The sequence below is a fragment of the Amphiura filiformis genome, chromosome 20, assembly GCF_039555335.1.
Source record: "Amphiura filiformis chromosome 20, Afil_fr2py, whole genome shotgun sequence".
Classification (NCBI taxonomy): domain Eukaryota; kingdom Metazoa; phylum Echinodermata; class Ophiuroidea; order Amphilepidida; family Amphiuridae; genus Amphiura; species Amphiura filiformis.
This window is the reverse complement of record NC_092647.1, coordinates 62,243,528-62,257,359: the sequence shown is the minus strand read 5'-3', so window position 1 is coordinate 62,257,359 and position 13,832 is coordinate 62,243,528. Positions and strand designations below refer to the sequence as shown.

The window sequence follows — 13,832 nt, the reverse complement described above, 5'->3', positions numbered from 1 at the left end:
TGAAAATTATTTGATATCAGAAAGACATGCTTCAGATTCAGAATGCAACAATTCGATAGGTCTGAGGTGCTCTCATGTCCCACAAAAATACTGTCTAAACGTTAATAAACGCTCATTTTGGATCCCTTAAAGAAACAAAATATTGTATTTTTAAGTCACCATGAATGATTGTAGCATTTAGCTCTAGCAAGGTCCAGAAATACGCCAAATCCGAAAAAAAAAATTAAAAAAAAAAAAATCCGCCTCTACCCGACGTCCTCTTTCAAAGATGTGGAGGACAAACAATTATTTTTTTTTGGCCTTATGAAATAGGAGATACTTGTTCACATCAGCTCAAAACAGTGGAAACTATAATGAAATTTGTTTTTGAAGTTGATAAGTGGATTATTATACGAAAGGTATTGTTAGGCCCCCTTTGCTGATGTTCAAAACTGATTTTTGTAATCCTAAAAAAAAAGGATAGAAACCAACTAGAGCTAACTAGGGGCCAACTATGCATCCTCCTCCTCCCTGTACTGTGCAGCTACTTTACCATCACAATTTGTGTCAAACATGACAAACTCAGGTTTTCGGAACTGGGGTGTGGCACAAACTTAATAATGTACATTTTTTATCGACACCAAAATATTTGCCCAGTGCACTCTAGAATCTAAAAAGTTGGGGGAGGGGGACAAACAAATATTTATGTAGCAACTTAACATGTAATTCCATTTCTTCACATGCACATCAGTTCACACAAAATTGTCTATTGTTGACCCAAATGGCAGACATGTAGGTTCCAAGTTCTAAGTGACAGAGGCACAAGTCTCTATTTCATACCTATCACCTGTTTTATTGTATTATCATACAAATTGCCCCGTGGTACCTTATGGAGGGCAGAATTTTATTTAAATGAAGACGAGCGACATAGTATAGTCTATACAGCATAGTTCCACACAATGGCAATGCAGCAAGTGAAATGTCAAAGCCATTTTAATTGACTGAAAGATCTTCAAAAAACATTTTCCCGAATTTGAAAAAAATTATCTGGACAAGCATTGGGGGAAGTTTGTACATAGCTACCGTGTAATGATTAAACACATACTTGTTTGGATCTGGCCTTATAATTTGTGTTTACTATCTCAAGGGCTCAGATAGCAACGTTTTTGCATATTTTTTGTGGGACCTGTCAAATTGCATTCTGAATATGAGGAATGTCCTGATGATATCAAATAATTTTGATTTTTTGAAATTAGCGATATAATAAATATTTTATGGCAAATGATTAAAAATTGATAACGGTCCTCAAAGTAAATTGTATAAATCTAATGATAGGTATGTCATAGCTGGCAGTGGTGATACAAACCCACCCTTTTAATTTCAAATCCACCCTTTTTATTTTATACCCATTATACCAAAACACCCGATCCCACCCTTACTAAGCATGCTATTAAAGCGTGGTTACTGATCATAGATACGTGGTTATGGTCCAGGAGGTGCACATTTGCACCCAAAGAGAATTACACATTGAAGTTTTAGATGACCAAACAGAATGGGATGTCAACATTTTTTTGTTTCATTTAGTGTCATTCAATCGGAAATTACAGTAAGCTTTGAGATTGCAATTGTTGACTTCTAAACCCACCCTTTTTATCAGTGACCACGCTTTATATTTGTTTGGACACACATTTTAACCAGAAATTTTTCAAACCCACTGTTTTAAGCATTTTGTGGAGCCTTTCTAAAGCGTGGGTTACCAACTGTGTATGTAGCTGGGATGAAAAGCCATCCTTATGAACATTTTGACCTTTCATATTGAAGATATAGATTCCCCCCCCCCCCCCAAAATAAAGATTATTAAAGGTCAAAATTTTCAATTGATTGTCGGCTCTATCCCAGCTGCATACACTTTAAGTACATATCATTAGGTTTATTAAGTTTACTTCAAGGACTGTTAAATATCAAAAATATAAATAAATATCGAATATTTATCATTTGCCATAAAATTTGTATTATATCGCAAAAAAAATCAAAATTTATTTGATATCATCAGGACATTCCTTGTATTCAAAATTGAATTTGATGTCCGATGTGCTCTCAGGTCCCACAAAATAAACAAGAAAATGTCGCTATCCGAGCCCTTAAGCAAACTCACACGCTGATGATATGAATTTTGTGAATCAACATCTAGAATGTTTTTCGTTTCTTTTCAATAAATATTTTGAATAATTTCCTGATAATAAAACCTGAATTTATTTATTTGGCTTCTTTAAAACAATGCACATAATTTTAATAATTCATGGGAGCTTTGAGTCCAACTATTTAATAAAGATGGTCTTATTGAAAATGTGACAGTGGTAGAAAAACTCAAAATAAGAAGACGACACACACATTCCATTTCATGAAATATTTATTTATTTTGTATAAATATCTCTCCTATAACGATCTTTAGAAGGAAGCATACACCTGACATAGCACCTTGCAATAAGTATGCAGTATACACAACTAATATGGACACATGGAGGCCATTTATAAGGGGGAAAGCTGCATTGCCCTCACAATCCATACACCCCTATTGAAGACATCTCCCACAGGGCATATAGACTTCAAATGGAGAACCCCATATGAAATTCATACTCCCTGTGTGGGAGATTAAGGTCATGTCTTCCACAGAAGGTGTAATGAAATGGAGTACCCCAATCTTGAATTAACCAACCCTGATTTCGGTACTCAGGGCAATACAACTTTCTCTATTTCCCCTGACTGTTACAAAGATTTTGAATGCAACGACATAATCAAACAAGACACATCGTTTTTACTCATTTCAACTGATTTTGAGATATTGCTGGCAGAAGCACTAGGATCTCATCTGTCAGTACACAGTTCATACACCCCAATAGGCTTCTATGCATTATAATCACCTTTGAGTGTGTTGGGTACAAAAACTCATACTCATACTAAATGCTTAATGAAGGAGGTTAATGAACTTTGCCACTGGAGATGATGATCATGAAGAATTCAACATTTTGTTGTCATCTGCATATGTTTATATCTCAATATCAATATGTTTAATTTAGTGTGTTTTTTATATGTGTAATTTACTTGTATGCATAAATTATCTAAAGAAATGCTTACGACAAATGACTTGGTATACTACAGCTAAAAAGCATTCTTATTCCATGATTATGAGACAAGTGTTTGTTATTGTCATGATTTGTGCGTAATTTTGGGTAACCAATTACATACCAGCTTGCTCTTAAAGGCCGCTATAAATATCTGGAAAACACATTAAGTTAGGAGCTGTGTAAAGTTTGTTGGTATAGAGGTGAAACATTGGCTTGATTATATTTTAAGTCTACTTAATTGGGTTACCCTTGAAAGTTTGCCTGGTCAACCCAGTCCCTCTTTAACTGAATGAAATGTCCAATGTTTGGTCGAATATGCGTTCAAATCGCCAGAAACTGATTGGTTGAAAAAATTTTTGATGATCATGCATGACCTGTGTTTTTAAAAGTCCTAATACTGCAGACAAAATTTGTTCTAGTAACACTTTCTGTGACACAATTTTGACACAGCTTTCACAATAATAAAACAACTGACAAATGGACCAGGATTACACATCTTGGACCAAGCTGCCTATTCTCAATATAAAATATTAGCAACCAGATAATGCTACTTCTAATTCATTAAATATTATTATATCAAATATTAGCAAACATGATTCCATTATGGTAGTGAAATTCTAATACAATATTGATAGCAAAAAAACATGGATGACAAAATTGCTGCAATGCAGACTTGTTAACTACTATCACATACAAATAGCTGGTGTGATATTGTGTTCTTGTACTTAGTATTTCTGTCTTGCTCAGATACAAATAGACAATGCACACAGTCATTCAGCTGCCTACACTATTCACAAATATACCTGACAGATGCAATTATTCTCCACAGACAATGCCACCCATTACTAAATAATTATTAAAATGATGGTTAATGTTTAGAATTTGAGATTTGCACACACAAGAGTAACTTGCTTCATTACTGTGTCGGTCTCAATCCATTGTGCCAGGCGCTATAGGACACGGCACGCAACACATGACATATGAGGGTGACGATGATACAGAGCTGAGAGCCTCATTAAAAATAGAAGGTTAGCAGTTACAAATTGAAAAACAACATACTTACAGTGTGTACTTTATCGCACACCCAAACGGTTTTAGAGTAAGATCATTTTGCTTTGACACCACAAATACATTTATAAGTGTTTGTTAAGATTTGATGATTACGTGTTAATCCAATGATGTTAAAAATGGCGATATTGCATCCGCCACCACCTGCCTTGTGCAGAATAAAATCATGTGTGGAATTGCAGACATGTTTAGATTTTTCTACCCTCCAAACAACTGAATGTACAGTTGTTAAACTATAATGAACTCCTTTCTGACACTCTTTGATTCTTCTGAGAATGGTGCATCATAGGCAATTCTAATTGGAATCTGTCCTATGGAAGACACAACCTTAATCTTCCACACTGGGAGTGTGAATTTCAAATGGGGTTACCTGAATGGATGACTCTATTTGATATCTACACCCTTGGAACTCTCAGAGAATTTTACTAGGGTACATACTACTATTGTGCTAAAATATCAGTAAGATCGGAGCATGTTTCGCCCAAGCAGTAGATTTTCACAAAATCCTACTTATTTGCCATTTCTTACTGTATAACTCTATATAGAGAAATCAGTAGAAACAACCTGGGAAAAGTAGGCATTGAGATGACATCATAGCCAATATTAAACAATTTGGGTAGTTTGTTTAGACCCTCAAGAACATCACCAAATAGCAAGCAGTCTCTAATTGGTTACCATTATTTTTTGCTATAGACCTGTATTTAGTTAAATATTGATGATCTTTGAGTTGCTAAATTAAGGGGTAGGGTAGCATTATGGAGCATTTCCCCAGTTCTACTGAGTCAAATTTCACAATCTTGGTCTTGTTGGGTAGATATGAACTGCAAAAGTACAAACAATACATGAGATATGAATTTAGAGCAGCTCTGACATGACCAGGGGTTAAAGGGTCATGTGACGCCTGATTTGTAGTAATTTTCAAGGCTGTGTGACCTTTTGACCTCTGGTCAAATCATGGATAACCGAAAATCATATAGCATTTATTTTTGACAATGCTGCAGTTCATATCTATGCAACAATACCACATTTGGGAAATTTGACTGAGTAGAACTGGGGAAATTCTCCATAATGCTACACCTACCCCTTAATATAGCAACTCAAATATCATTAATATTTGACTTACATGTGTGTCTTTAGCAAAAATAATGGTAACCAATTGGAGACGGATTGCTATTTGGTGATGTTCAAGAGGGTCCAAACAAACTACCCAAAGTGTTTAATATTGGTTAGGATGGCATCTGAATGCCTACTTTTCCAAGATTGTTTCTACTGATTTCTCTATATAGAGTTATACAGTAAAAAAAAGCAAAAAAGTAGGGATTTTGTGAAAATCTACTGCCTGGGCGAAGCATGCTCCGATATTACTGATATTTCAGCACAATACTACTATGTACCCCAGTAAAATTCTCAGAGAGTTCCAAGTCGATCCGAGAAAAAAGGTCTTTTTTGGCCCACCCTATTGTACAACATAGCCAGATGCATCAATTGTTATCAGCAAAACATTGTAATGACAGTTACACGAAGACACTCAATGAATGGGTATGCCTGTCATAATTCACTATCAAGTATTTACTGTTTACTTGACTAAACAAGATGATTTCATATGAAATAAACAAATTGGATCAAATTGGATAGGGTGCTCTGCCAACATATATACAAAACATACAATACAGACAAATGAAACAGTACATCTATAAGCCACTCTAGAGGTTTTACAAGAAACTCGGATCTTGGTATGCTTGTGGACAAGCAAACTATACAAAATATGGTTGTAGCACATCATACTAAATATGTCATGTGATCTGTCATGTGATCTTGTATTTATTCACAGAAAGTTGTAAACATGTCTAACAATGATAAACAATTTGAGGTATTTACATAAGCATTACTATTATGCAGATTAGATTCAATAATGATTGATGTTCACACATAGCTTGATGCATGCAATATACAACTGACATGGGTTTTATGTTGAATGTAGTCCAGTGTATTATTAAGACTAACCAAGAGAAGGCAGAGGTGGGCTAGAGTAAAGTGGCAAGTTTTCTGTGATTTAAAACATCAAATTCCGCAAATTTTCGTGGGTGGTTTTAAATACTGAATTCTGTGATTTTCCGTGACGTAATTTCAATTCGGTGTTCACATTCCATGATTAAAAATCACATTTCACAAATCAAAATTAAGTATAAGATGCTTGCATTATAATTTTAGTTGTATATCTTTGAAAACAGACTTCATTTTCATTATTTTAACCTCACTTTCTCATTTATTTTTCTCAAGGAAAAACATGTTTTCCACGAATTTCTGTGTTTTCTGTTTTTTCTTAAATTCTGTGGATTTTGCCATTTTTCTGTGACACAGAGAACTTGCCACTTTAGGTTAGAACTTCATCACAATCATGTTGATTTTCCTCCAAATGGTCACACTTACTCCAAAGCATATGGTCATTGCATTGTCTGTGCGTATTTAATAGGCTTAGATGATCGAGAATTAGATATTTTAATTATAGTACAGATATACATTAGGATAACCTGGATGTGTACACTGCAATGACCATATAACTCAACCATTTAGTCTACCAGCTAATTTAGCTTTTTTTTCTTTCATAAGTTAAGTGCCATTAGCAATTTGCTGACATGTAGCATGAATAAATATGTTCTTTTTTGCATGTGACAAAAATGCTGAAGTGACTGAAGTCAAATGTGTGCAAACACATACATTGACACAAATATTACACTAAAATAACATGACTAAGTCTTTATGGTTTTATAATACTTTGTATTAAAATCTAATATACTCTATACTTAATTATTATCAAAATAGTTTCACATTTGGACATTTAAGCAAAATATGTTATATACAATAGAATGTTATCCTTGATCATGATTAGTTTTTATGCAATGCAAAAATGTTTTACTCAAGCAAATTATTTACCGGCATAACAGAGTCGGTACTCTTTGGTTCCGTCTCATTGGTATTTTCAGGTGTATCACAAGTTATTTTTATTTTTAAAACGATGGACTTTTAAGTAAGGATTTGTATTTGTGATATGAACTAATAGGTCTAAAGGAGGCAAGTTTGACCAGTTACTTGTCCCGTAACCAAGCATACCATTGCTGAAATCCATACACCGCTAGCTTACTTGGCGGCAAAGTTAAGAGCTTTTATAATGCAACTTTTGTGATGTGTCTCATGTTTTTTCTCTCTATTTTGCCTGGTATCTGAATTTAACAATTGCAGCCTTTGGACTGGTTGAATATATTGCATCCAGGGATTTAGTTTTGAAAATAACAGGCGTGCTACAAATCACACTTCTGGAAATGTTAAGGCGGAATGCCCGGTGTACTATTAAATTTCACCCTGTAAATAGTTTAGGAATTGAGGTGTGCTATAAATCACACTCGGACAGGCGATTCAAGGTGTGCAATCGCACTCCTTGCAATTTGATCCCTGTTGCATCATCACTCTACTGCACTATAATCAAAATATTAATTCCCGATCATGAGCATGTACTTACTGCGAATACTGCGCCAAGCACACTTTTTGTATAACACGATCGCAACCTACCTTTGATCTATCCAGTTGCAACTGTATTGATGAGTTATCAAATAGTTACACTTAATCCACTGCCTATGGTCATTACATAGTTTGCTTGACACAAAATTTATGTGCGTACCAAATGGGCTCAGATGATCAAGAATTGGGTATTTTGGATTATATATGCAGAATGTAAACCAATGGTGAGGAGTGGTGGGGGGGGGGCTGGTTGAATGGGCTAAAAATAAGACACAAACTACAAAATATTCAAACATTGTATTAGGCCTATATACACTAAGCCAAAATCCTTATGCGTTTGCTTTCATTTGCAACTGTGGACTTTTGTATGAATTTATGCTCATAAAACCTGGAGACACAAACATTGTGGACATCATCGGTTACAAGACCTATTCTAGAGGGTGCTACACGTCACACATTCAGAAAGAAATTAGCCTATCGGTACCGATGTACAACCACAGGTGTAGGTGCATAAAAGTAAGTAGGTGGGTGCAAGCATTAACCCCATGAGAACTACCTGCCGATTGGCCAAAAAAAAGTTTTCATTATCAATTAGCCCAATCAGCAACATTGTTAGAATAATTTCACCACGCAAAAAAATTTTTGAATTATTTGCAAAGCTCCATTCTGATTGGTGATAAAAGTGAAGATATCATGTAATTGATCAATCAGAGGCAATCTTAGATTGGCAGGTAGTGCTTATGTTGATGATGCCTCGCTGGGTGTCAATGTATTTGCCAAAGCTCAACTTGATGTGAGGGCATTCCAAATAGCTTTGTTATCAAGTAGGTCTATATCAATTCACTGTACATATACTGTTGCTGTAGCTTATGTGACCTCTATTGACCACATACTTAGCAATGAAAATAGGACTTATCATCGGTCACACCACATAATGATCTGCTTGACGCAAAACGATTGTTTCACACACAGAGCTATAAGTTTAATAATAAAATGTTACTCTAAAGTTTGCTCAATTAATTTGCCTCGACAAAGTTTAAGAAGTAAAAAGATTAAAAGTATTTTTAGAAGACATTTAAAGTTTTAATTTTGGTGAAATTTACATGTCAATCTTTCAAGTACCATGGTATTAAACTTATAGCTCTGTATGTGAAACAATTTTGTTTTACACGGTATTAAACTTATAGGTCTGTATGTGATGAGACCGACTTTATGTGCTGCTTACAAATAGAGCACACTATGAACACATTTTTACACATTTTTCCTATTTAGGAACATCAACACTTTGATTCATTCAGCCCGATAGGTTCTATGAATTCTATTTACAATTGTTTTTGTGAAGCATGCTTTTTGTTTTGTGAGGCCAACAAAATCTTTTGAACATTGAGTTTGAACCCATGACCTTCTAATTACTTGTTCAATACTCAACCACAAAAGTCTGTTGATTAAGTTGAATCTACAGGTCTTGGATTCAATCCTAGTGTATCAAATACCTTTAAACCTTTCAAGGCTCAATTCTACAAATAGATTTTCCAGTAAGTATTCTGCTGCGTTACAACTGATTTTCAGAACACAGATACACTTGTATTTCAAAGTACAGGGTATGCTACCAATTCAGGGTCACACACTTAACTACAGTCTGTCCACTATGAAGTACAAAGTAACAATGTGCGAGTATACAGCACGTAAAGAGTGCGCAGTGCTGCATCTCTGCTGCAGGTATACGTACCTTCTAAGTCGGCACAATGTGTGCGTCCGCGTCGGTACTTTGTACTTCAGAGTACACTGACTGTAAGTTGAATGTTGAATGTGGCTGGTGCAAATCACTATTGTAGTCAGTTCCACTTGGGTACACAGGCACTCTCTAGTCAAGAGATAATTGTTACCCAACCACTGATAAATATTCATTCTCTTCCTTACATGTGGCATATTGCATTTGAAACCCATACACCCCCTATGGAAGACATGACCAACAGTGAGTACAGATTTCAAATGGAATCCCTCATGTAACCCCACTTGAAATTCACACTCCCTGTGTGGGAGATTAAGATCATGTGTTCCACAGGGGGTGTATGGATTTCAAATGGAATGGCCCATTGGGTAATTGACACATCCATGTTTTCCAAAGCTCTTTAACCTAAATCTATACTATCATTTACTCTAGCGCAGACATTGCATTAGAGTAATATTAGGGTTGGTTTCTCGAAACATGGCTAGTATTCAGGCTTAAAGGGTTAACAGCACATCTGGATTTATTCATAAAGTGTTACGCAAGCTCAACATTTTATGGCATAACATAATCCATGATAATAAAATTAACCAACTCGCCAAGGTCCTGACCATCTAAAAGAACATGGTGATATGTCAGGACAAGGTTACCTGCCCAAATCCTAGTATAAACATTTAGTAATTGTTGGTATTTAGTTCCTGCACAAACCTGCCAGTTGACCAGGCCAACGCTTTTGGACCTTTAAGCCCAATTAGTCCTATATCCCAGTGCTTACAATTTCACATCGTACATCACCTAGAAAGATAAATCAATAACATGAATCCACAGCGATAGGGATAGCCTGCTGGCTATGGAAGCCTAACCACTAGCCAAGCTTTGAGAAATCAGACCTTAGAGTCTATTCCCTCATCCAACTAGCCAATCAGCTGCATCTTTATTCCATTCTTGTTCACGCTGCTTTTGTTGACCACACAATCTTATTCTATAAACTAAAAATGACCATAATACAATGGCATTTTGAAGTACTGCTTAAAAATAACTTCCCCCTTTTTATTACCAGCTCAGCATTGAGACTACTTAAATATTCTGACAAAGTCATTATGTTACAAGATTTTTCACATTTTTGAAGTGACAAACGTAGCTGAATTCACAATAAGCACCATAAATATATATTTTTTGATTTGGTATTTTTCATGTTTTGCTCAATTTGGTCAAATAGGTATAAGGCACATCTACTTTTGAAAATTCTCTACACAAACACATAACTTAACAACACTTGGAAATACTAGTGATGACCCGTTTAAAGCAACACCAATACCAATATAATGTGAAAAGGGTACACAGCTATTGAATTTGTTGAAAGGGACACCAATTCCACAAATGTGAAAAGAGCACCTATGAAATAAGAAATTTAAGAAGAAACAGGTTGAAGTCTACAGCACTGAACCAAAACACTACGACACCAGAGGGACATTATACTAATATTAACAATTGGTTCCGTCAGTTATTGTCAGGTCTAGTGATAATTTCAGAACAACAGCAAACTGGACAGATTTTGTGCTGGGGCATGCTACAACATTGACATGTCCATTTTTCACAATGATGGTGTATAAGTCCTGCTTAATAACAAAGTGAATGGGAAAACAAAAAGAGCACCAATAAGGTTATTTAATTTGGCTGAGAAAATATGAAATTCAAACTTATGAGGTATTATTGGACTAAGATTAGAAAAACATGAAATGTAGTTTTAAAATCAGGAAGAGTAACAGAGTTTGGAAATAAAATGTTGACAACTGTTTCTAATACATTAGTACAGACTTGTGGACTTTGTGACCAGCCATCAATGGGCTATCTCAGTCCTATGAAAGAAATTGCCCAATATCTCACACAGGTAGTTTATATTTCAAATGGAATCACCCATTCAGATAATTCCTTTCGAAATCCACACTCCCTGTGTGGAAGCTTAAGGTCATGTCTTCCTTACGGGTGTATAGGTTTCAACTGGAATTGCCAAAGACCACACTGACATTGATTTTGATTTTTAGAAAGCTTAAAGCACCTAGCATTAGACCCTTTGCACGGTAATCTCAAAACGATGTTCTACAGGCAAATTGTGTATTGTGTTTATTGATTTGAATACTGTGTAGGCTTTGCAAAAGCATTCTGGCATGTTGCTAGAAAAGTGCGAACAAAAATTCTCTTCACGTTTGCATGTAGAACCTCATTTTGGTAGAAAGATGGTGAATCCATACAAAAGATCAATAAGATTTTTGTAAATATATGCAACTACAAGTCGTCAAGATCATTGTCTTCAATGTATTGGTACAAAGAGGGGGAAGTTACTTTAACGCAATCTTTATATTACAAACACTTTTTTAACAAAACAAAAACCAATCACATATGGATAATTGCAGGCAGGCAGGTTACATTATGTACAGCATTCATTTAATTACTTATTCCCCCGTCTATGGTGAATACTTGGATGGTCTCTCGTCATCACACCTTTGGCCCTCCAATATTAATAGACGTCGATGTTGGTGTCGGTAGCGCAGTTAGACCGCCTGTGTTAAGACCCGTCAGCAATTCATCGATGTTCAGCTGGTTGTGGCCACCGTCATCGTATGCATCATCTTGTAGCATTGAACTTAAGTCGTTCTCATCTAAGTTGCCAATGCTGAAAGATTACAAAGAAAATAGGCTTTCTCAATTAGAATTTCTATAGTAAAAACAAAAATTCATATTGTTTATTCTCATTCTTAGTAAATATCCTCATTGTATCTTGGAGATGGTTATGAGATAAGTACATTCTATATTTGGTTTTTATGAAATTCATATTGCTGAAGCTACTTTTGAAAAAATTTTATTTTTCAATTTTTTCTTAATTAATGAACTTTGAATCCACAAATCACTTGAATCCATGCCATGTGCCACAAGTGGCATGTGCACCAACATTTGAGAAACCCTGCTCTAGCGGATCAGTTTCAATAACATTATTTGGCATGCGCAGTGTGGAGATCAGCAGCCAATATACAGAACACATATAGCTTTAAGATACAAATGCAGTAATTATGTGAGGCTACAAAAATAGTATCAGACAACATGTTAATTGACCCTGCTTGCTCATGCCTGAAATGACATCAACCCTTCTTCACAAATGGCATCTAAAACCCTGTTTTCACTGGGAGAAATTGCAATTCAATTTCAACTCTGCTTACATACATCATGATTTAGTATGAAATTAATCTATAATCAATTGTGACCTGCTGCAACAAAGTAAGTATAAAGTCTCAAGTTGGTAGTTTTTAAACATTCTGGCTGACTGACGTTCTTTGTTTGTGCACCTGTATGTCCTTTGTGAATGGTCCATTGCGTCCCCATTCACAAAGGTCATACAGACAAACTTCTGACTCCAACAGATGCCTTTGAAACCAAGAACACCCACGTAGTAGCCAAAGCGTTTTGAAACTACTAACTTGATAGTAAAATATTAATTCACGGTATTCCTCTGTAACAAGCAAAATGTGATCATATATGTATGACCCTGGTGTGATATGGTTATCTTCCTGTGAAAAACAGAGTGGGTTTACCAAGTGTGAAGGGGTTCTGCTGTTACATGGATACAAAAACAAAACATTCAGATGTATACAAAATTCATACAATATTTACAGAGCCATATTTGGCTTATAAATGGAGAAAAAATGATCATAACATTGTGTATTGATATTGGCATGGGTACAGCACTTACATCATGGGCGTAATGGGTGGCCGGCATACGCTTATGTGCATTTATGTGAGCGTAAGTTGGGACTCTTTTGATGTGCACAGTAACAAAAACCGAATAATTTTCGCCAATAATTATAAGCCGAACAAACATTAATTAACACATTAATAAAATGAATGGTTAAAAAACTAAAAAAAATTCTGGTCATTTCAACAGAATCCAAAAATTGAATGTTGCATTTGGAAGATTTTTCAATAAAACTGATGGGTACCGATTCTTTTGATACAACCTGAGCAATATTACTATTGTCTGTCCAAATAACTTAGACACCCGGTTTTTAGGATATATTTCGAAAAGTTTTCACTTTGGCAAAAAGTCATGAAAGAAAAGTGACTAAACACGGTCAGACCTAACAGAAATTATCAGTAAAGCGATAAAAAAATATTCTTCCTTGTCTACTTTTATTCAATTTTGACCAATTTACAGCAAGATATCTGGGTCCAGCCGAATATTCCTAATGACTTGAAACTTTTGATGGGATAATCTATTTACAGTAAGGGGTGTTTGAACATTGTAATCATGCATATTGATCAGTGATTCCACCCTTTTTTCTTTGATCCTTTTACTAATTCACAATAATGGCGGTCTACTCAAATGCATTCAACAAAGCATGTTTGCAATATACCGCGAGAGG

The 13,832-nt window shown here is 35.3% G+C and overlaps 1 protein-coding gene across 3 annotated transcripts in view; it reads right to left on the bottom strand.

Annotated features, from left to right (window-relative positions):
* Positions 1-5,965: 5,965 nt before the first annotated feature.
* LOC140142522 (signal transducer and activator of transcription 5B-like) overlaps positions 5,966-13,832 on the bottom strand; it is a 121,893-nt gene continuing 114,026 nt past the window's right edge. For all 3 annotated transcript variants that reach the window (XM_072164512.1, XM_072164511.1, XM_072164516.1), the window contains one exon: positions 5,966-12,091. In XM_072164512.1, coding sequence (XP_072020613.1) covers positions 11,914-12,091 — 178 coding nt within the window. In that variant the 3' untranslated portion in view covers positions 5,966-11,913. The remainder of the gene's footprint in view (positions 12,092-13,832) is intronic.